Below are 22,921 nucleotides of genomic sequence, written 5' to 3'. Positions count from 1 at the left end.
CACTCCGGGCGAGCTCACCTAGGGGGAGTGCTGGTGAAGGCTTCTGGTTCCCATCCTACCCTACGCTCCAGCTGCCGAGCTCGTCCAGCAGAGAAAGGGACGGGCTCTCGGGCCTGTGCTAGACGCTCACTCCAGGACGCCCAAGGGAGACCGGAGGCTGTGTGCTGAGGGCCCAGTGCGTGCCAGGCCATCTGCCGTGACCCTTAATCCTGTGACCTGGGCTTATCCTGCTTGATGCACGAGGAAAGAGGCTTAGGATTAAACTAGCCGCCAACCCCTGCACCCCGAGGACACACAGCCAGCAAGCCTTGGGGCCAGCCTGGACCCCAGCGCTGCCCTGGCCCCAGCCCAGCTCCTGGGCTGAGCCGACTGCAAGGTGACTGTGGAGCCAGGCTGGGGCAGGGCTGGAGCAGCAGCAGGTATAAGACGGCAGCCTGGGTGCCCCTGTCTCCCTCCAGGAGAACATGTGGCTGCTCTCTGGCTCCAGCTGGCTGCTGCCTTGAGCCTGGAGTAGGGTGAGTCCAGAGGTCTGGACCACCTCCTTCCTAGGTCCTCCCACACTGCTGTGCACCGTCCCTCCAATCTAGGCCACCACTGAGCCCTGGGCTGTCACTCGCCACCTCAGGGGAGCCCGCTTCCTGCCCCCGTCCCCCTCACCTGGCCACTAGCCCCTCTTCATCTGCCAGCTCCTACCCGCTGCTTGTGGACACCACTCACAGTTCTCCCCCTACCTGAACCCCCTTCCTGGACCCGCAGGCCCATCAGCTAAGCCCTCATGCTGTCCTTGTCCTCGTAAGGGCTGCCCACTTCTGAGTGCCCTGCCCCCGGCTTGGCACCTGCCTCCCGCCAACCCCACAGGCCTCTCCAATACCACAGTGACCCTCCCACCCACTGAGTGATGGTCCTCCTCCAGCTCGGCCTGGCCTGATCCCCCAGGTGCACCTGTTTCCTGGGCCCACCCTCTTCCAGCCCCCTCCTACCTCTTTGGGGTGGGGTGGGGGCATCCCTGCCTCTCCTCTGTCACACACGCCAGCTCCAGGCCCTTCAGCCCAGATGCCTGCTCGAGGGCTCCTCTGTGACACCCCCCCCTCAAACAGGGCTGCCACCCCCGGGGCTCGCCTATCTTCCCACAGAGACCTGAGTTGGGATGGCATCTCCACCCACCCAGATGCCTGAACAAAACCAGCTGACCAGCTGCCCCCCATCCAAGCCCAAGCGGCCCCTGCTCCCCCGGCCCTCACCTGGCAAGGCCTCTGTTTCCCCATCCGGGTCGGTGCCCACCTCGCCAGCTGCGTGGCCCTCCGTGAGATGGCCCCTGACACAGGCCCAGAGCTCCTCCTCCCAGCATCTTGGACCTGCCCAGTGTCCCCACCCACAGGGAGCCCCCTCCTTGCCTGGGCCCTGTGGGGGGCCCCCTCTCCTGCGGGAAAGGACTGTGAGGCTTGGGGCCCAGGGTCCAACACTGACTTCTGAGAAATGCCCGTGGGTCATTGGGGGAGGGACGGACAACAGGGGTGGGGCCCTCTGAGAAAGCCTTTGTCACAGCCAGGGCTGGGTCACAGGGGTCGGGCGGCCACCCAAGGGAGTGGCCACCCATCGGCCTCTCCTCCCCTGTCTCAGCCCAGAGCCAGTGGGTCACAAGAGCCCCGCCCTGCGCTGTGTCCACTGAGTCATCTCTGACCCAGAGGCCCCTCCCTGCCTGAGTGGCCCTCTTCTGAAATCCTACCTGCCACCACGGGAACAGGCCTGGGGTCACTGCTCTGTCACTTGAAGAAGGGGGGGTCAGAGCCCTGTGACCCTCGCTCAGGAAGCCCCATGTGTCTCATCATTGCTGGTGTCCTCTCCCCTCTGCCCATGGGCAGCACGACGTCCCCCAGGCCTCACACCAGCCCTGCTTCAGTGTGAACACAGTCGGGAGTGGGAGGTGACCCGCCTGGCTGCGCAGTGAGCCATGCAGGACGGGAACCTGGTCTGCGGCACCCAAGGTCCATCGTTTCTCCGCCGTCCTGCCTCCCTCCCCTTCTTCCTTCTTTCCTTCCTCCATCTCAGAGCTTGCTCACTGTGTGCTGGGCCACTCTGAGCGCCGCCCCGTGTCGTCCAGCGCCACTCCGTCCAGCAGCCCATTTCCTGTTTGGAGCTAAAATCTCCTCCTTCTCCCTCCCTGCCTCATTGCTGAAAACCCAAAACCCCTGACAAGGGATAGATTGTTCTTTTTCTTGACAACCCAGCCCCCAGCCCCCAGAATTCATTGCTTCCTTCCTCCCTCCCACCGTCCTGTCAAATGAATAAAAGAAACCTCACCTAAACTGGAGTCTGGAAGGCCTGTAGGGGAGCTCTCACCCCCATCACACATCGTCAATTACACTGACCTGGAAGAGACTGACTTGCACCTCCCACAGGAAGGTGTTTAGACTTTGCTCCCCAGTAGGAGGATTTCTCTCCCTGCCCAGCAACAACCCAGCCAGTGAGAGGCTGTAGCAACTCAACCAATAAGAAGCCTCTATACTTTGGACTCCTGGTTTCCTCCAATGGACTTTTTCTTGCAGCCCTGCCCTACTCCCCCCTTTTCCCTATGAAAGCAAGCCCCCTGCCTTCGTTCTCTGGGTTTGCCTGTGGCTGACCATAAGCTGCATATCCTGAATTGCAATCCTTTTGGTTGTTCCTGAATAAACTCGTTTTGCAGGTAAAAAACTGGCCAATTTACTTTTTAAGTTGACATAGTTGACAAAGAATAAACAAACTGGTCTATCTATACAATGGAATATTTTTCAGTCACAAAAAGGGAACAAAATACTGATGCATGCTACAACATAAATGAACCTTGAAAACGTTACGCTAAGTGAAAGAAGCCAGACACAAAAGAACGCATATTCTGACTCCATTTATATGAAATGCCCAGAATAGGCGAATCCATAGAAACAGAACGTAGGTTAGCGATTGCTAGGGGCTGAGGGAGGGGGCGTAAGGGGTCATAGCCAAAGGGTAGGGTGTTCTTTTTGAGACAATGAAAGTGTTCTAAAACTGACTGGTGATAGTTGCACATATTTGTGGATATACCAAAAACACCAAATGGGCAAATTGTATGGTATGTGAAACATATGCAACAAAGCTGTTAAAATTGAAAAGAAGAAAAATTTTAAAAGAAAAACAAGACCCAACATCCAGATTGAGAAAGATTCATGACTATATAAGAATCTAAAAAGAAATACATGAAAAAAAATACCATAAACAAAACTAAAAAACAGAAGACAAAGTAGGAAATATTTGCCACACGTGGAAAAAATGATGCTGCTTCTCCTATATAAAGAATGCTTACAAATGCACAAGAAAGGGACAACAGACACGAGTAGCATGTTCAAATAAAAAGGAATTCAACTACACTCAGAATCAGAGAGGGGCAAAGTAAAAGGAAGTAGCATTTTAAATCCATGAGCAAAACAAGCGACAAGACAATAGTGACCAGAGGGCAGGGAACCCAGCCCTTTGTACCACTGGTGGAAATCCACGCAGCCTCCTCGAGGGGAAATCAGCATCAGCTATGAAACTCTAAGACACCCTAGAGTTTTGCTGAATGCTGGCTCCCTGAGATGTCACCTAAATACCTGTGGATGTGAGGGAGCACTCCACTGACACAGAGCCACCGCCTCTCCGTGCTCCTAAGCTTTGAGGATCCACTTTAAGGGAGGTCTTCTGATATCGGGACTTGGTAGCATTGGGTGAGGACTCTGATAAAATAGTTTAGGATTCTGAGGCAGGGCTTCTGAGTGTAAACTGTCTTGTTGGTTTCCACCGCCAAGAGCCTATGGGTCTTTCGAGAAGTTCCTGCAATGAATGGTAGTCCTCTGCTGCCTTTGTCTTCCTGGAAATGTCCTGGAAGGGTTGAGCAGTGGTGATGGAGATAGGGGAGTAAAGCCCTGATCACGTGGACGAGGAGCCCCGCAGCGTGTGGGGAGATGACACGGGTTCTCGGAGTGACCAAGCTCTGTCCCTCCTACTACGCGTCCCACCAGTTGTGGCTGAAGGGTGTGAAGAGTGACAGTCAGACGGTCACTGCGGCAGGTTTTCAGCACAAATTGTGAGCACCCTAAATGCCCACTAGGACAGAGGTGGTAACATCAGGGCACATCCAAATCGGAATCCCTCTGGAAGGATGCAGAGGAGACGGTTACAGCAGCTGCTGTGCGGAGGTCTTTATACTGTCTGTGCTTTTTATAACGTAAAAAAACTATACACTGTGTTTTTACAACATAAAAACATTGGCTACATTCTGAGCCATCTATCTGCTCTGCTGGACACCCCTCACAGAGGGACAGGTGAGCAGGATCGCAAGTGGGGACACGACTCGGCCTTCCTGGCAGTCCCCAGAGACTACCCAGAGGAGTCACCCCATAGGCAAGTAGGGAGGAGGCAAGGATGGGAGCAGAGGAGCCCTGACCCTGCTCACACTCTGAGCCCTCACCCTGGTCACACGCTGATCCCTGACCCTGGTTACACTCTGAGCCCTGATCCTGGTCACACACTGAACCCTGACCCTGGTCACAGTCTGAGCCCTCACCCTGATCACACACTGCACCCTGACTCTGGTGACACACTGAACACTGACCCTGGTCACACACTGAACCCTGACCCTGGTCACACTCTGAGCCCTGACCCTGCTCACACACTGAGTCCTGACCCTGCTCACACACTGAGTCCTGACCCTGCTCACACACTGAACCCTGACCCTGCTCACACTCTGAGCCCTGACCCTGGTCAAGCACTGAGTCTTGGCCTTGGTCACCTTCTGAGTCCTCACCCTGGTCACATGCAGAGCACTGACCCTTGTCAAAAGCTGAGTCCTGACCCAGATGCTCCTAGAGGAACTGAGAGAAGGGTGTAGGCCTCTCAGCGCGGAGGCATTCCAGACAGAGCCAGCGCAGATCCTAGCTGGGTGACTTCTCCCTGCCCTAGTAGACATCTGCAACTTTGCAGAAAGGTTCACCCTGGGTCTGCCCGGTGGGGGTCAGGCAGAAACTTTAGGAGGAGCAAATCTCCAGGGGGCTAGGTGTGTGTTCTGGATGGACAGCACAGGTGGGGACCCTGGGTCTGAGGACAGAAGGGAGTTTGGCTGGGCTGGGCCACAGCAAAGGAATTGGGCTAGACCCAAGGAGGGGCCCAGGGCGTGTGTGCTGTGTCTAATCCGGTTAGCTGCCCCCAGCAACAATGCCCAGCCGACTGCAGCGAGCAGCACGGGCAAGTGCGAAATCAGACAGGCCTGTGGCTGCCCTGGCTTCCCCCCAGCCTCGCTAGGCGACCTGCCTGCGTCAGCTGCCACTAGGAGCCTTCCATGCTACATCCAGAGTGGAGAGTGCTGGGCACATCCGAAGCTGCCACAAAGAAAATAAGACCCAGCAGGCCAGACGTCTGCCAGGTGCTGGGGGCAAAGAGAAACCTGTGCACCCAGGGAGATGCCAGCCCTCCCAGTCGCAGGGGCGAAGACCAGATCCTGTGTTCCTGTGTCCCAGGAAAGCCCTGGGACCACAAAAGAGCCATAGGCTGTGGGGGAGTCCCCGACAGATGGAGTTTCGACCACGGGAGGGCAGGGGCTGCGGGAAGAGCAGGGGCAGGGTCTGGGAGTGGGGAGAGATTTGGACCCTCAGGGGGAGACGGAGAAGTCGGCGGGGCTGCAGGAGCCCCGGGGAGTCTGGGCACAGCCCAGCAAGACAGTGGCCTTGACGCCTGGCAGGAGGCCCCAGGGCCTGTCAACAACTCCCCCGACCCCAGGGTCTGCTCTGGCAGCTGTGGGCCTGGCTGAGGGGGTGACAGGGTCATAGGTGGGGCACACTCTGGGGAGGGTGAAGTGCAGGCACCCTGGGGGGTGCAAGCATGTGCGTGCATGTGTGTGTGCATGCGTGCACGTGTGTGGTGGGGGAGCTGTGACTAAACCCACGCTTGAATCATTGGGCCCAAGTTCACCTCTCTGCTGTCTAGGCCTTGGGCAAGGGCCATCCCGCCAATCTCCCCACTTGCAATGGGGCCAGGCGAGCCCTGCCTGAGAGACAGCCCCACTGGCCCCATTAGAGATCCAAGTGTACCTGCCCCTCCAGCGGGTACCGGGATAGCGTCCCTGGCCCCTCCCCACCCCCACCTTCCATCCAGGCCCTTTTTGTTGACCCAGCTCTTTTCCTGTCTTTGTTCCCTTAAGCCTCGGAGCACTGTGGCTGGTTGTCCAAGAGGCACTCTCCCCCCATCACCACACCCCACGTGACCGCCTCAAAGCGGCTGTGAGGCGGGGGCCTGGGCACCCTGGGAGGATTCAAACCCAGAGCCCCTAGACCAGGAATCTGCCCTGGAGATAGGAGTGAGGACCCAAGGTGGGAAGGGTGCCTGACAGAAAGAGGAGTCAGGGGGCAGGGGAGCCCCCACCCACTGCCACTCCCTCCCAGGCAGTCTGAGGGTCCTTCCCCAAGAGCTGTGGCTGGGTGTCCCAGGTGGAAGGGGGGAGGGGAAAGGTAGAGAGCCCCAGGCCTAGGGAATTACAGAGTGGGGTGAGGACCCCCAAACTCTAAGAGGGGAGTCACAAGGGGGCAGGCGGGGTCCCACACTGCGGGACGTGGAGGTGGAGTGAGGTGAGGAAGGGGGTGGGAAGAGGTGGGAGGGGAAGCCACAGAGGAATGGGGCGTCCAGGTGGAGGCGGGAGGGGCCCCAGAGGGCGGGGCCGTCTCTGTGCTTCTGCCCACTGCTGGAAACCCGATCCTCAGCTAATTGGCTCGGCTGCTTGAAGGGCACTGTACCGGGTCTGTCTGCTGCCCCAGGCCTTTCACCCTGCAGGGCCTGCACCATGTCGAGGATGCAGCTGGTGCTGCTGGTGCTGGTGGTGGCCACCTGCGGAGAGCTTGGTGAGGGGCACGGGGCGAGGCCAGAGGGGACAAGGCCCTGGTGGGACAAAGGGAGTGGAGGAGAGCAGGGAGGCTGGGGAAACGCGAGTGGCCACGGTCAGATGCAAAGAGGGAAGGGAAGAGATGGAGGGGAGTGCAGGACAGGCACGGGGCAGAGGCACCGCACACACCACCCAACAAGCTGAGGAGGAGTGCGGGTGACGGGGAGCCCCCCCAGGACTGAGACCAGCCAGGTGGGCTGGAGTCAGCAGCAAAGGCCTTGGGTACCAGCTGGGGAAATGCATTTCATCGGGGGCCGTGGGCACCTGGGAAGTGCTGTCATCTGGGGAGGGCTTGGTCAGAACCGTACTCCTGGTTCTGGGCCATGGTTCAGGGGCAGGGTGTGGGGGCAGGTCTCAGGGGGTGCCTTGGGGAGACCAGGGACGCACTAGGGGTGGGAGGATGGCAGGCGATGGAGATGATGGAAGCAAACCCAGGCATATCGGGGGACCTGACTTGTGGTCTGAGAGGACAGCTGGGGGAGACGGGGAGGGGCCAGGGACGCTATCCCGGTGCCCGCTGGAGGGGCAGGTACACTTGGATCTCTAATGGGGCCAGTGGGGCTGCCCCTCAGGCAGGGCTCACCTGGCCCCATTGCAGCCCCCACGCCCAACCAGAAAAGGAGCTGGGTTGAATGGGCTCCAGCCAGATGGTTCTGCCCATTTCCCAGAGGGGGAAACGAAGGCCAACCCAAGAGACACTGTGACATTCAGTGGGAGTGGATGTGCCTGTGGCCTCACCGTGCAAGTGGGCTGCTTGAGCCAGTTGAGCCCGACTTGGGCACCCATAGTGAGGGTGGGGTGCTGGGGCGGAGGGAAGAGGAGCAGCCTGTGGCCCTCGTCCCTCCCAGCCTGCACCCCGACCCACCCGAGTCCTGCTGGGCGGTGGCTCTCCTCGCCTCCTTTGTGAGGCTGGCCCCTGTGGGTACACAGGCCCAGCCCAGCCTGCCCGGACCCCCACATGCCTCCTTGCCTGACCCTTAATCTGCACCGCAGCCCTTTGGGTTCTGCACTTTGCTGATGAGGACACCGAGCGGGTGACCTGTCACCCTGAGGCCCTCCCCACCCCTGCAGGGCCTTTTAGTGCAGGCACACCAGTGCGTTGGTCTCCTTGTGCCTTCCTGACATTTCCAAAGCTGCTTCATCCCCACCTTGGCCCAGCAGGCTGAGCTCACCTCCCCCAGGGCACACTCTGCCTCAGGACTCTGGGACCCCAGCTCGCTGCTCCTGAATCTTCCCAGAGGTTTGGTCAGTGGGCAGCTGGACCCTGGGTGGTGCTGTGGCCCTCCAACTTGAGCCTCCAGGACAGAGGGCTTGGGAGGGGCAGGGCCTGCCTGACCCATCCCTTGTCACTTCTTGTCCAGCGGTGGCCCTGAGATGCTACAACTGTCAAGAACCCACCAGTGTGTCCAGCTGTGTCAACATCAGCACCTGCAAGGCCAACGAAACCATGTGCAAGACCACACTCTACTCCCTGGAGTTAGGTCAGCAGGCACTGGGCTGGGCAGGGCTGGGTCCCAGGGTCAGCGTTGCTCCCAGTCCAGTCACCACTGGCCAGCTCGGCCCCATCCAGCGAGGAATTCCTGTGCAAGGCCCGTGTCTCCCTGTGCATAGTAGGCACTCAGCCAATGGTGGTGGAAGCAAGAGGAGGGGCTGGGTCATGGAGGGGTGAGACAGGGTGGCAACCCCAGAGTGGGTCCTGTACAAGGTGGCCACCGGGGCAGGGCTTCAGGCCTGCAGGACGGACTGCCCGGCCTGCCCTGACTGGTCCTCCCGTGCCCCGCAGTGTACCCCTTCCTGGGGGACTCCACGGTGACCAGGTCCTGCTCCAGCAAGTGTGTGCCCTCGGACGTGGATGGCATCGGCCTGACCCACCCTGTGTCCTGCTGCAACACTGACCTGTGCAACGTGGACGGGGCGCCCACCCTGGGCAGCCCCCGCCTGGCCTTTGCCCTCCTGCTCATCCCCCTCTGGAGCCTCGGACTCTAGAGAACCCCCACCCCAGGCAGCCCAGCCTGAGCCCCTTGAAGAAGCACTACCCAGCCACCTGCACCGTGCCTCCTGGGTTTCCTTTCTGGGTGGAGACCTGCCCCCTGGGGCAGGCGGTGGCGGGGGGGGGGGCAAGGGGCTCCTTCTGCATCTCTGGCCCCTCAGCCAGGCCTGTGTCCCCCTTGGCCCCTTTCTCAGCCCCTCCGTGCCTGGTCTGCCTCTGCCCAGCCCATGGCCTCCTGCGCTCTCTCTGGAGCTCTCTCTCTCCCTGCCCACATTACTGTCCCTGTCTGTCTCTCCCCAACCTCCCTGTGATGTGGTCATTGGGGACAGTCCCTAGGCTGGGACACCCACCAAACCACACAGGTCTCTGCCCTCCAGGCCCTGGGGGTTATAGGGACCTGACTGGGCCGGGCAGGTGTGGTTTCCTGGAGGAGGGGGCTCAAGGACCGGGCCTTGAACCATGGAGAGATTGGCTAGGCAGAGGAGGGCAGGCCAGCCAGGCAGATGGAAGGGCCAGGAGGGCCAAGAGTGGCCTGGGATCTGGGATCACTCCATGAAGGCCCACTCCCCCAGCCCCTGGGCAGGGCCTCACCCTGATGTCAGGCGTGTGGTGACGTGGTCCCCCCGTGTCGTGTGGCAAAGGGTGCTGTGAGGAGGAGGCCAGCAGGCTGGAGTCCCTAAGTGTCCTCCGCCTGCTTTCTCCAGGCTCACCCAGAAAGTCCACCTGGGCCCTGCTCTCCACAGGTCCCACTCCTTGTGCCCGGGGCAGAGGAGACGTTCACCTCACCTTGGCCTTGGGCCGGCACCAAATCCTCCAGACGCTCTCCCCAGAGTCACCTGCTTGACGGGCCTCATGCCCAAAGGGCTGCCTGAGCCTACAACTGGGTTGAGAGTCGCCGTGCATGCGCCTGCACACACACGTGGTCCTATAAATACACAGCAAGGGGCCTGGGCACTTGAGGAAGGATGAGACCTGGCCTTCCCGCCCAGCGCTGGCCCCTTCCCAGGGCCTCCTGAGAGAGGAGAGCGAGGGGAAGGGGAGGGCAGGAGCTGGGCCCCAGCCTGACCAGAGGGGGATGAGATCACTTGGCAGGGGCCCCTCATTCCCCCTGGGACCTGCCCCTCCTCTCTGCCCCTCCCTGCCCTGGCAGCCTCTCCTGGGCCCCTGGGTGAGTCAGCCTCCAGGTTCTGGGAGGCGGGGCCCAGTGCCCAGCATCTCCAGCCAAGCTGACATGGGACTGGAGAGCCTGCCTTCCAGCACGGCAGGGTGCCCTGCAGCCTACAACCCTGAGACCAGAAAGCCCCCTGCCCCTCAGCCATCACCCCCTTCATGGACTTCCTGCTCTTGGATGGAGGGAGGCAGCAGCCAGGACCTGAAGCAGGTCGGTCCTGTGGTGAGGGACTCATGGTCAGGCACTACTGAGGGACGCCCCATGCCCATGAGGGAAGAGGAGACCAATGGTCTAGAAGGCTCCCTGTCCCTGGGATCCCAGGAACTCCAGCCCTCTGCTTCCTGTGGGTAAGGCCTGCAGCCCAAGGGCCTCTGTGGTCCTGAGCCAGGGGGTCAGGACCACACAGCCCAACGACCTCAGCACCGGCCCTTGAGCACACGCATGTGTCCAGCACAGACTGACTACACAGCTTGGCCACCATCCACCTGGACAGCTCCCTGAGGCAGACCAAGGGCAGACTCCCAGAAAGGCAGGTGATTGGGAGGCCAGGAATGTTCAAGAGCTGTCTTGGATGTCACCATCCAGGGCTGTGACGCTGAGCTCTGACTGTCAAGGGGGAGACGCTGTCCTCAGTCCTCCATCACACCTCTCACTTAGCTTTCTTGTGTCTCCCACAAAAGCAAGGAGAGTGGTGGGGTCACTTGGCCTTCGAGCCTGAGTTGAGACTCAACACACACACACACAGCCCAAGAGACAAACATGGGAAGGCTGTGTGCCCCCTCCTGGCCACTACCCCCACCAGGAGCACCTTCCCTGCCATCCCCTACCTCCGGGCTACTGTGCTCCTTCAAAGCCAGGGCAAGGGCCCTTTCCAGGCAGCCTTCCCTGGCGGCACATGGTTGTCCCTCATCTTTGCACCCAGATCTGCTTCTTGGCACACCCACCCCACCGCTGCTCACGTCCGCCTCTACTGTGACCTCCATGTGCTAGTTTTCACAGCTGCCCTCTTGGGTGGATGATCCTCTGCCTGGTTTACAGATGAAAGAAAGGGAGATCAGAGTGGCTTATGAGCAGATCCTGTCACACAGGAGGTCAGAGGAGCCAGGACCCACTCAGTTGATCAGGCTCCAGACTGGGCACTCCCTGGCTCCTCTTGAAAGGTCCTGGCACGTTCACGGATCAAGCCCCGGGGAGGGGCCTTCCCTGTGGCTGCCTGTGCCCACACCTGCCATGGGTGGCCTCATTGTTTGATTTGCAGTTACCACAGTCTCTCCCTTTGCAAACGACAGCTTCCCTTTTTCCCCTGGCAACCCTCCCTCAGTCTCATACAATTTGTCTCAGCCCACAAGGCCAGGTCACTTCTGCCCTCACAATTGCCCTGGGTCCCTGGTCCCATCCTGCGAACAGGGAACCAAAGTCTGAAGGGACAAGGGAGTCACCCCAAGGCCACACATGGAGACAGCAGCAAAGCCAAGAGTAAAACCCATACCTCCTGGGTGCCAGCCCCAAGCTCCTCCCAGCACGTCATGTGCCCCCAGATTCAGGTGTGACTCTCTACCCTGAAGCAGGGTCCACCCAGCTGCCCTCCACACAGCACAGCACACACCCAGCCTGCCACATGTTCACACCCTTTCATCCACCACCCACCCATCCACTCTTCTTCCATCCACTCATCCAGTCTCTTCCACCTTTCTCACCAGCCATGCCTTCATTCATGCATTCTCCATCCATTCACTCCTCTCTCAACCCACCCATTCTCTCTAACATCATCTATGCACCCATCAACCCATCTGTGTTTTCAACCATCCCTCCCTCCATCCATCCACTCCCCAACCAATCCAACCATCCATCCATTGGTCCACCTGTCCATCTGTTCATCCATTCATCCTCTCATCCACCCATCAATGCATCCTTTCATCCATCCATCCATGCATCCCCTAACCCACCCATCTGTCCATCCACACAACCAGCCATTAAGCCCTCAGAGGACAGAGAAACCAGACAGGCTGGGATACCAAGGGCTCTGGATAAGGGGTACCTGAAGTGGACCTGACAGCATGGGGGACACTTGAGGCTGGGATGGGAGACCACAGAGGGCGTCCACTGAGAGGCGGCGCACAAGCAAAGGTGTGAGCACGGGAGAGTGAGTGGTGGGAGGGCAGCAGTGAGGAAGGCCTGAGGAGAATGTCAGGCCAGGAGGCGGGGGGTAGGCAGAGTCCTGTTGTCTGGGGCCTAAAACCAGGAAGCTCGGCTTGGTCTAAAGGCCATTTGTGGGGAAGGGCAGTGATGAGGGGGCTAGTCCAGGGCCCACACCCATCAGCCCAAGAGACGGGCCCACACTGCCCCCAGCCCTCCCCAGGCACTCCCCCTCCTCTGTACCTGGCCTCTGCTCCGGTGAGCACCTGTCAGGTATATACCAGGTAGAGGGCGTCTTGGTGTGGAGGAGACCGGCCTTGGTCCCGCCTGGGTTTGAGATGGACCTGAGTCCAGGCCAGGGCCTGCCAAATGGGGCTGCACTTCCCGGGCAACCTCCCTGCTGGGCCAGAGCAGGCTGCAGGGAGCAGCACCGGGGGGACTCGAGTAACGAGGAGCCGAGGTCACCCGGGACCTGGGTCTCCAGGGTCTTCAAGATGGAGGTTGCCGTGGCCTGTGTGACCCCCAAGGGCAGAGCTCGGCGCTCAGCAGAGAGTAAGTCTGAGCTCAATGGGAAGAAGGGCCTTCTCCATCAGAGCTGTTCCAGGATGACACCGACATCAGGGGTGGGGGTAAGTTTCCCAGCACTGGAGGTATGCATGCAGAGGCAGAGCTTGGTGCTCAGACGGGGGTTCCCAGGGAGGGCTGTGCAGAGGGGTCCTGCTCCCCGAGGGCCTGCCCACCCATCAGCCTGCCAGCTGCCTCCCACTTCCACCCTGTGTCACCCTGACTCACAAGCCACTTCCACCACCGCCAGGGAGCGGGGCCAAGGGTTGGAGAGTGATCCCCATAGGAGACCGGCCCCCTGTTCTGAGTCCCGTGGAACGGCGTCTCATAGGGCCGAGTGGCGGCGGCTCTTTGCAGCCTGGAGTGTGTGCTCTGGTGAGGGGGCAGGGCAGGGGGCTGGCAAGGGGCCTCACTTGGCCCACTCCTTGGTGGGTTCTGCATTATGGCCAGACTTCCAGAGAGCCCCTACTGGGCCCTGGATTTGGAGGCAAGGGGCCGGGGCCAGCGCCTCACCATGGGGACTGCACAAAGTGATGTCACAGCTCACAGACTCAGCTTCATCAGCAGAGCAACAGGTAGATCGCCTGCGGGCTCTCCAGGGTGCAGAGGGGCTGAGCAGGCAGGAGAAGCTTGGCTGCGGCCCCGTCCCAGGGGAAGGCAGGTGGACGGCTGCCTGCACCTGTGGGGCCTCTGCACTGCGCCGGCGTGGCCATAAGAGGGCGCCCGCCCCTTGCCCAGCGCTCCTTTCACCTGGGCACCCTCCCCTGCCCGGCCCCTCCACCACGAGCTCGCAAGGCAGCCTGACCCCATGGGGCCCGCAAAGCCCCTGCCAGGTCTGTGGGCCTGAGAAGGCCTCCTGGCCCCGCACCCCCCCATGGAGCTGGGGAGACAGCAGGGGGGCCCAGGCGTGTGGGGCGGTGGCAGCTGCTCACTGCCTGGGGGCATGCGGGGCCTTAGGAGCAGGAGCTGGTGCCCGACCGCGGCCCCCACACCTGGGGAAGCCAGTGGGCCACGAAGAAATGCAGAAGGAAGGGAGATGCCCGCCAAAGGTCACCTGGCCCGTGCGGGTGGGCGAGAGCGGACGGCTGCTCTAAGCCCCACCGCGAGGTCAAAGGAGTGGGGTAGCGCGCTTCCAGTCGGCTGAAATCACCTAAAGGAGAGGCACAAGTGTGGACACCGCCACCGCCCCCAGGAGCCCAGGCCTCCCCGATGCCATCCCCACAGGCAGGCAGCAGGCGGGGAAGGCACATGGGGAGGTCTGTTTTGCCTGGGACTCGCCAGCCCAAGGGTTCTGCCCACCGTGCTGCCCCCGGGAGCTCCTGCCCCAGCCTCAGCTCCCTTGCAACCCCGCGTGGGCTGTAGTGCTCCCATTTGTAGATGGCCTGTTGTCCACCCGGCATCCTGTGGGACTCCTTGGTCTCCCTCATCGTCCTCCCATCAATGACAGTCAGAGATCAGCCACCAGGGCCTCTCCATCACTTGGTCCAGCTCCCTGGTCTTGCCCTGTACCTCCCCAGAACCGAGCCCCTGGGACCGTGGGAGGTGGGGCACCGCCCTCCTGCCTCAGTAGTCTGCTTAGCCAGCACCCACCAAGGGCCTCCCGGGCCTGGCACCCAGACACCCCACAGACACCATGGGGGCAGGGCTGGAGCACATTCCTGTGGCTGTCCACCTTGGGGAAGGGAAGGACAAGGAGGCCCAGAGAGGAGAACCAGCATCTGGCCTGAGTGTGGGCCAAAGCAGTCACTTGAACTCAACAGCAGCAGTCAGTCCATGGGATCAGAGTGGATCCCACCAGAAGAACCGAGCAGACACACTTCCAAAACCCAGCCCCAACTCACTGACAGAGGGGCTAGCCCTGTCCCCAGCACCTGTGCCCCTCGACAGCAAAGAGCCTCTCCCCTCTGGCTGGCCGGTCCTCCCATCGTAAAGATACAGCGAGAGCCTCTCCCCCTGCTCCCCTACCTGGCTGGGGTGTGTCTCTCATCAGTGGACAGAGAATTCCTGATGCCCTGGGGAACAGCTAGGTTCAGCCCAGACACCGTCGACCATCTTGAACACCCCGACACGTGCACATGCGCACACACAGGGATGCACACACATGCTGCTACACTCATGCCTAGTACAACCACTGGGGCCTCAGCACAACGAAAGACGTCAGCTGACCATACACAGGGACACTGATGCCTTTCCCCCATGCCCACAGCCTGGGGACCTGGGGGAGCCTTGGGGTTGCAGGCAGCACGAGTGCCCACACCCCCAGAGGACAGCTGGTGAGCCGGGGGCCACAGCAGCATCTCCAGCTGGTGCTGAGAAGGGCAGCTCAGGAGCCCTGTCCTGCCTCTCCAGCCTCTACCCTCCTCCTGGGTCCCAGCTGGCCACTCCGGATCACCTGTGTGCACACCATTTCCTGTCTGCAGTCCCTCGGGGGAACTTGCCTTCATCTGGCAACACTCAGCTCAGACACCTCCCAAGACCGCCCCAGCCCCTCCACTCCTGTTGTCCTGCCCTGCCCAGGCCCCATGGGACCTTTGCGAACACCTCTTAGATTAAGAGAAACAGAATTTTCGAGTGAGTGCCCAAGCGCCCCCCGAGTGCCAGCTGGCTCAGGGCAGGCATGAGGCCCGGCTCAGCGAGTCTCCGCGCCCTCAGGCCTGCCGGGGGGAGGCAGAGAGCCGAGGCTTCGGCCAGTCACCCTGGCTGCAAACCACTGACTTGCCATGCAACCATGGCCAGGCCACCTCACCTCTCCAGCCCTAACTCCCCATCACTGAATGCCTGCTGCAAATGCAACTGTGTCCAAGGGTCCATTCTCTCCCAGGCCCAGAGAGCAGGGCCCTCCTGGGCAGGTGGTCAGAGCATGGACACAGCCCACAGCCCCATCACTCACCCACTTCATGTCCCCATCCCAGTGTCTCACTTTCCTGCCCTCTTTGAGGGGCCTGCAGAACAGCCGGTAGGCTCACCTCAACCCAATAAGGTCCATCAACCTCTGACCCCACCTGCTACCCTCCACCCCACCCGGTGATCCCAGGAGCCTGGGGGCCCAGACCTCGAGTTGGCGGCACGACCTCCCAAGCCCCCCTGGAAGATCATGGGACTTGATCCTGGGAAGGAACTAGAAGCTGGGGAGGGCGTCCATGGAGGAGGACAGCAAGGCTCCAGGGTTGGGGAGGAGGAGAGGGCCAGGAGCTGGATGAGGGTTTGAGCAACTCCTTTCTGGCCTTGGTCCTGTATTCTGTGGAACAGGGACAAGCCCAGCCCTACCAGCTTGGTCCCTAAGTTCACAGGAGCCTGACAAGCCTGGACAGCCCCCCATGCCAGAAGCATCCTAGTGAGCAGCCCACTGCCTCCCTGGGCGGCCAAGCTCCAGAAATGAGGACCTCCCCCAGCACACTCTCATGGAAGACCCTTTAATCCTGGGCTTTCTTTAAACAAAACAGAAACATTGCAGCTTTCCCATGGCGGCTATAAGGCAGGTGACAGCGTGGAGGGGCAGGTGAGAAATCGGGGTGTGGCTGTGCTCCCGGCTCCAGCCGGCGGTGGGGTTCCTGGACAGGGCAGCAAGGAAGTGGTTCTGGGCTCCAGCTGCTCTGGCCTGCCCCATGGGCGGCAGGGGCACAGGCAGGTGGGTACCCTGCCCAGAGCAGCCGCACACATGGGCAGGCAGCAACCCCACACCCAGGGCCCTGACCCCAGTGTCCCCAGGGAGCTAGGCTGGTGGCAGAGTCCTGGGCCAGGGCATGCCCCTGCTCTGCCCTCGGCACTCTCAGAGGCCCCAGACCAGTCCCTGCTTCTCTCCAGGCCTCCCTTTCCCCAGCTGGAAGGCGAGGGATTAGGCAGGAGCGGGTGGCCACGGCTGGTGTCCCCGCAGCCTGGTGACCCCATCAGGGAGCCCCGAGAGCCGCTGCCAGGACAGGCCCCCTTTGGGAGAGGAAGGAAAAAATCAACAGCAGGGCAGGGGGTCAGGCAAGGACAGCCCCAGTGGGACCACTGACGACTGAGGTGCTGGAGCTGCAGAGATGGCTGGACCCCATCCATAGCCACACAGTGAGACCCTATGGGGTGCAGACAGGCGAGGGCAGGGTATAGAGGGGGCCCAAGCAGAATCCCACTCCCTGCTCTGTTCCCCTCTCGGCAGCAGGCCCCGATTAGGACACCCCCAGCGACAGGAAGCTCACCAGCTCCACAGAAGCCCCTGTGCTGTCCGGCCTACCCTGGTCCTGGCACACTCTCTGGCTGCAAGTCTCAGCTGCAGGTCCTGCCCCCTCCCACCCCTGCTCCTGGGGAGCTCAGGAGGCCAGGCCTCCCTCCTGAGGGCCCTTTGGTCATTCGGCCTGGCCCCTGACCCCCCAGACTCCGCCCTGGGCCCACCCTGCCCTCGCCCACAGCCAGAGGGATCTGCCTTGAAGTGCTGCTTTGACCCTTCACAGCCCCTCGCGGGCCTGACTCAGGCCCCAGCCCTGCGCCCAGGACAGCTCTGGCCTCACACCTGCCGGGCGCCCCACACCAGCTCGGACTCTAGGCTCTGAGGCTCCAGGGGGCTCTAGCTGGTTCCTCCGCTCCAAGCACTCTCCAGACGTGGGTCCACGGAACCCTGGCTTCACCTCAGGGTGGGGCCGGGGCACCTCACCCACAGTTCACACACCAAGGGCCCTGGGCCTCCCACTTTGCCCATCGATTCCACTCTGAGGGCAGAGCTAGGTCGGAACACCTGGGTCGCCCTGTCCTCTGCCCAGCATGGGGTGAGGCACCGAGGGGCATCAATAATGGGGGTGGCGGGAGGGAGCCAAGTGGGTGAAGGGGGCTGGGCTGGTCACAAGTCCACTCCAGCTCAGAGAGAGCCCAGCCCGGCCAGCCTGATCTGCACTCTCTGCCTCCTGGCAGGCGGGGATGGCTGGGCAACTGCCCTCAGGTGGAAGCTGGCGGTCAGTGTGAGGTGGTCACTGGTCCTTGACCACATCGCTGAGCCCACTCTCAGCCCGGAGCAGCTGGCTGCTGGCCTCGTTGTAGGCGATCCAGTGCTGGAGGTCTTCCGGCAGTTCTGGGGACTCCACCTGCAGGGGAGAGGGGGGTTAGACGCCACAGGGAAAAGCAGGGGGTGCAGGGAGGGGCGCCCAGCCAGGCTGCTGCCTTCGCACCCGTGGGCCTCTGCTCAGGCTGTCCCCTCTGCCCGAAGACTACACCTAGCTCCAGGCGTCCCCTCCTCCCCTTCCAAGGGCCCTCTCCTGCAGCCCTCCCAGGCCCCTCAGCCCGCACTTCCCCCAACCTAGCTCTCAAAACACCACCGGCCTTTCTAAAGCCTGTCTCCCCCACAGGCCACGCCTGAGCCCTCCGTGTGGCCCAGAACCCAGGCCAAAACCTCTGAGGCCAGTGACTGGAGAGGGGTGACAGGAGATGGGAGACCCAGAGGAGTCAGAGGCCTGTGGAGTGGGGACAGAGCAGGGGTGGGGGGTGGATGCCAGGAAAGTGCTGGACAGGGGCTGGCCAAGAGCCTCACCCCATCTGTCTCTGTCTCCTGCACCAAGAGGAGCAGGATTTGACCTCTAGGTCAGCTCTGGGCCTGAGCACTGTGTTCCCACCCCCGCCCGCCCAGCCACACCAGCCGCCTCCCTGCACGCTCGCCATCATTTCATGATGGAGTGGCAGGCCTGAGGGGTCAGAGGCCTTGCAGACGGGCTCTGGGAGTTCCCAGGGAAGAGGGGAGAGGCCTGGGCAAATGTCTACACCCCTCGGGGCATCAGGGAGGCCAGGCAGGGGTGCTCGGAGCTGAAGCCCCAGTCTTCCCTGCTGACCGAGGCAGGGTCCCGTGGCAACTCTGGGCCCAGCCTCTGTTCAACGTCCGGGCCTGGCTCTTGGGAGCACTGTCCTCCCAGCTCGGCTGCAGTGACCAGATCCCAGACAGCTCCAGCCCAGCTCTCCCCTCACGGCCACACTACCCCACACAGTCTTCCAGCATGCAGATCCAGAGGCATTGCCCCAGCCTGCCCCAGGCTAAACCTGAGACTCCACCTGGGCCCCTCCTGACCCAGGGGCTCAGGCTGGAAACCTGGGCAAGTCCTGGCCACGCCCTGGCCCTCCCAACCGTGGCTGGGCGTCCTTGGGGTGTCCCTGCCAAACTGTGGTATCAGCCCGTTCACCTCTCCTGTGGACCTCATCCATCAGCTAGAGACCCTCCCAGCCCATGCATGACCGCATCGCACCCTCCCTTGCAGAAAGCTGCCTTGGTTCCCCTCTCTTCCACCTTTGGTCCCAGCTCTCAGCCCATCGATTTAAAGCTTGGATGGCCACCCTCTTCCAGTCTCCTGACACACGAAGGGACAAGCAGAGCATCTCTGTCTCTATGGCTGGGGGGTGGGGGAGGGGGGTGGGAGATTTAGGCCCTTTGGGGGTGTTCCTGACTCGACAAAGACAGAAAATCAAGGAGCTGTGTCTGTAGCCTGCTGTGCAGCCTGGGGTGGTTCCCATTGCCTCTCTGAGCCTAAGTTCCTCCACCTCTGATATGGAGAAAATGCTGACTTCTCCTGATTAAGGTGAGGCTGCATCCCTTCTCTGCTCAGGGGGTGCCTGTCCGAGGCCAGAGAGGCAAGCCCTGGCTTTGGCATAGAGGCTGCAAGCAAGTTTTCAGGAACCCGCCTGTGGCAGGAGCCTACCCTGGCAACCATCGCTGCAGTGGTACCCTGGCTGTCCCCAGGGACCGGTTGCCATGCTGCAGTAGCCGGCTGGGCTGTGCTGTGCTGGGAGGAGCAGGCCCTGGAGAGGGACCTTGAGCGCCAGGTAGGCACCGTGGCTCTCTGCTCTCCAACTGGAAAGGCAGAAAGGCTTGCAGCTCTCCAGGGTGCAATCCCCAACTCCAAACCCAGGTGATAGTGACCTAGCCTCTCATCTCTAAGCTGTGTGAAAGGCATGGTCTCAGGTCCTTGAGAACTCCCAGCAACTTCCTGTCACTGACGCCCCCCCATCCTATGTTCAGAACTGGGGAGCAGAAAGGGTGGCTGCGCACTCCAAGCCACACAGCGGCACCAGGACTTAGACTACTGGGACGGGCCTGGTCTGGGCTTCCTGGAAAAGGTGGAGGGTAGGACACAGAGCCCTGAAGGGCTAGGGTAAGAAATGGCAAGAGGGGAGCATGCTAAATCCAGCCACGAAGTGCGGATTCGGGAGCCCTGAGAGCTCCCAGGAAGAACCGCAAAGCAAAGGGCTGGAGGGGTGCGCGGGGGGACAGGGGCACCCCCAAGAAGGCTTAGGCAGCCGAACTTTCCCAGAGGAGTGGCAGGGACCAGTCGTCTTCAGGGCCCCGTAGGGGCATGCATCCAGGGTGGGGGGCGCTCACCTTGCGCTTGCACAAGTGCTGCACGACACGCTCCGGCGAGGTGCCTAACACGTGCTGGCGGGAGCGCAGCAGCGCGCACACGAAGCCGTCACGCAGGCTGATGAAACGCGCCTCCAGGTAGAAGGCGCGGTCGTCCCAGCCCAACAGTCGGGTGCGCACCTCGAAAGCCTCCAGCAAGTGCAGCGAGCGGCGGTAACGCGCGCACGAGGCGGCCAGCACCGCGCGCGCCCCGAGCGCGCGCAGCGCCCCGAGCACGCCGCAGCGGGCCAGATGCGCGGCGCGCGCCACGTCGGCCTCGCGCAGGTAGCGAGCGTTGTTCATGTGCAGCAGCAAGTCCAAGTCCGAGGGCAGCACGCGGCCCGCGTAGCGCTGCTCGGCCAGCAGATCGCGGACGCGCGGCTGCAGCAGGCGCGCGCGCAGCACGGCGCACGGCACGCGTACCAGGTACCAGCCGTCCAGCAGCGCGAAGTAGGCGAGCGCCAGGGCCAGCAACGCCACGAGCAGCCCCAGCATCGCGGCGGCAGAGCCCGCGGCGCCGGTGCCAGCCGGTCCGCGCTGCGCTGCTGCCGGCGCCCAGCCCGCCCGCTTGGGAACCGGCGAGCGCCGTGCGGCCGGAGCGAACCACCTCGCTAGGCCGGCTGAGGGGCGGACGTGCCGAGGCCGCTGGCCCCCCAGGCTGGAGTCCCGCTCCCCACCACCGGCGCCCCCCGCGCCCGCAGTGGTGCGTCCCGCCACCACCGCCGGCACCGCCCTCGCGTTCCCCGGGGCGGGCTGGGCACAGGGCCGCGCGCCGAGCGCCACAGCGGCATCTGGCGGGCGCGCTCCGCGCTGCAGGCGCGGGAGCGTCCGGGGTCGTCCGCAGCGCCTCCCCCTCGCCCAGAGCTCAAGCTCCTCGCGTCTCTCCCGGGTCCTTGAGGACTCGGACTGGCCCCTGAGATTTGGCTCCTGATCTGAGCAGAGTCAAAGGCTCCAGCACTTCCCCGGCCCAGCCTGCGGGACTTTGCGAGAAAAATGGACACAGCCGGTCCCCAGCGGTGCTGCTTGGAGACTGGTGGAAACGGACCCTCCTCTGCTCCAGAACTTCCAGGGACTCCCTCTTTCCGCAGGGCGACAGCCCCGATGCGTATGCAGCGGATTCAGGGCGCATCACAGTCTGGCCCTAATACACCTTTTCAGCCCCAGCCTGTAACCTCATTACCCCTCCCCCCAACATTCACCCTCACCCCCAAAGATCCTGATGACCTCAAGTTCATTCCCAAGCATTCCCACCCTTTGTCCCTTTAGAAATGGGAGTAAATAGAGTCCAGGATGGAGTGGGCGGAGTCGGGTAGAGGTAAATGACTCAGCAGTGGATTTAAAGTGTCTTGCCTTAGGCACGCGGACGCCGGGCCAGTGGGCTGTCGCACACACTCGGTGTCCTGTCTCTCTTTTCTGCGAGGCCGGGGAGAGAAGGCCCGGCCAGCTCTCCCAGCCGGCCCTCAGGGCTCTCAAACGACAGCGTCTGCTGTGACCTGGGAGGCCGGCTCCTTAGGTCCGCTCTGGAGTCCTGGAAGGGCGGGTGTGAGGAGCTCCTGAGCCATCGCTGAGGGTCCGGTCAGCTCCGAGGACGCATCCGGCAGCAGTTGGACTGAGAAGCAACCAGGCTCCAGTCCTGTCCACACTGGGCCTGGGTTCTGTTGGAGGGTTCTTGACCACCTTCTCAAAGGAGGAGCTCCTGGGGCAGCCCCACGCCACCGTCCCACGCTGGGGCTGGGCAGCCTCACATGCCTCCGGTCACCACGAGGGGCAGGGGCTGAGTTCTTTGCTTTTCTAGCTTTGCTTCTGGGGCCAGCAGCTCAGCAGCACAGGATCCTGAGTCCCTGGATCTGCTTAGACACTCTCAGGGATGGGGAGCTCATTCCCTATCAGGGCAGATCCAGATGCCCTAGGAAGTCCTGGCTGTAAAATGGCCTTCCCCACACATTGCTCACACTTGTCCCTATAATGCTCACCCTGTCCTGGCTCGGCTCTGAGAGTCTGTCCACAGCGTGGGGCATCCACCCTGCTCCCTTCTGAGCGTCTGCTTTCCAGGCTGGCCCCCAACACACACACACACACACAACACATGCTGCTCCCTCTGTCAGAGGACCCTCCCTTCCCATCTTCCCCCTCCGTGACCCCCAGACCAGGCTAGATCCCTAGAGCCCTGGTCTCAGGGAGCTTTTACACAGGTGCGCCTACATAAGCAGGGAGTGCTGTCTCCCCGCTGGATCCTGAGGCCAGGGCCACGTCTGCCTCGTTGACGGCCAAATCCCAGGGCCAGTGCCATGTCCGGCACACAGCGGGCGCTCAAAACGCACGAATGTGCCCTTTCCGCCCCCTACCGTCCGGCCGCATCGGTCCCACACAACGGACGCGGGCATCTTGTGGGGGTCGTCAGTTTACTGGGGTACTGGAAGGAATTCGTGTCACACCAGGGCCTCCTAGGCGCGGGACCTGGAAGCCTCTCCCTCGGCCCTGGCTTGGAGTATCTGAGTCCGAGGAACCGCGCAGGGTGGAGGAGCTTCGGAGGGGTGCCCCAGGGGGTCCCCTTGGTTCCTCAAGGATTCTCGCGTGTGGGTAGCGCCGGGCGTCGCCGCCAGAGGCAAGCCCGCAGCCTGAGTTCTAACGGCCACCTCCTTGGTTCGAGGCTCCAGGGCGAGGAGGAGCGCGGGCTCAGAGCGCCGCCCAGAACAGAAGCTGAGGTGCGAGCAGGTTGAGCGCGGCGGGCGCCGGCCCCACCCCCAGCCCCAGCCCTGGCGTCATCCACGGCCCGGCACCTACCCCGCC

At 62.0% G+C, this 22,921-nt stretch overlaps 2 protein-coding genes across 2 annotated transcripts; one reads left to right on the top strand and one right to left on the bottom strand.

The window, feature by feature from the left end:
- Window positions 1–6,719: 6,719 nt before the first annotated feature.
- LOC106827550 (ly6/PLAUR domain-containing protein 2-like) lies at window positions 6,720–8,968 on the top strand. Its single transcript, XM_014835455.3, has 3 exons — window positions 6,720–6,878; window positions 8,281–8,400; window positions 8,703–8,968. The coding sequence occupies exons 1-3, from the start codon at window positions 6,821–6,823 to the stop codon at window positions 8,903–8,905; spliced, it is 381 nt and encodes a 126-aa protein (XP_014690941.1). The 5' UTR covers window positions 6,720–6,820; the 3' UTR covers window positions 8,906–8,968.
- A 7,208-nt stretch (window positions 8,969–16,176) lies between these two features.
- Window positions 16,177–21,043, bottom strand: THEM6 (thioesterase superfamily member 6). The gene is made up of 2 exons (XM_014835452.3): window positions 20,114–21,043; window positions 16,177–17,837 (listed from the first exon to the last, which is right to left on the bottom strand). The coding sequence occupies exons 1-2, from the start codon at window positions 20,624–20,626 to the stop codon at window positions 17,724–17,726; spliced, it is 627 nt and encodes a 208-aa protein (XP_014690938.2). The 5' UTR covers window positions 20,627–21,043; the 3' UTR covers window positions 16,177–17,723.
- Between the last annotated feature and the right edge of the window lie 1,878 nt (window positions 21,044–22,921).

This window comes from Equus asinus, chromosome 12 (genome assembly GCF_041296235.1).
Source record: "Equus asinus isolate D_3611 breed Donkey chromosome 12, EquAss-T2T_v2, whole genome shotgun sequence".
NCBI lineage: Eukaryota > Metazoa > Chordata > Mammalia > Perissodactyla > Equidae > Equus > Equus asinus.
This window is presented reverse-complemented; position numbering and strand designations above follow the sequence as displayed.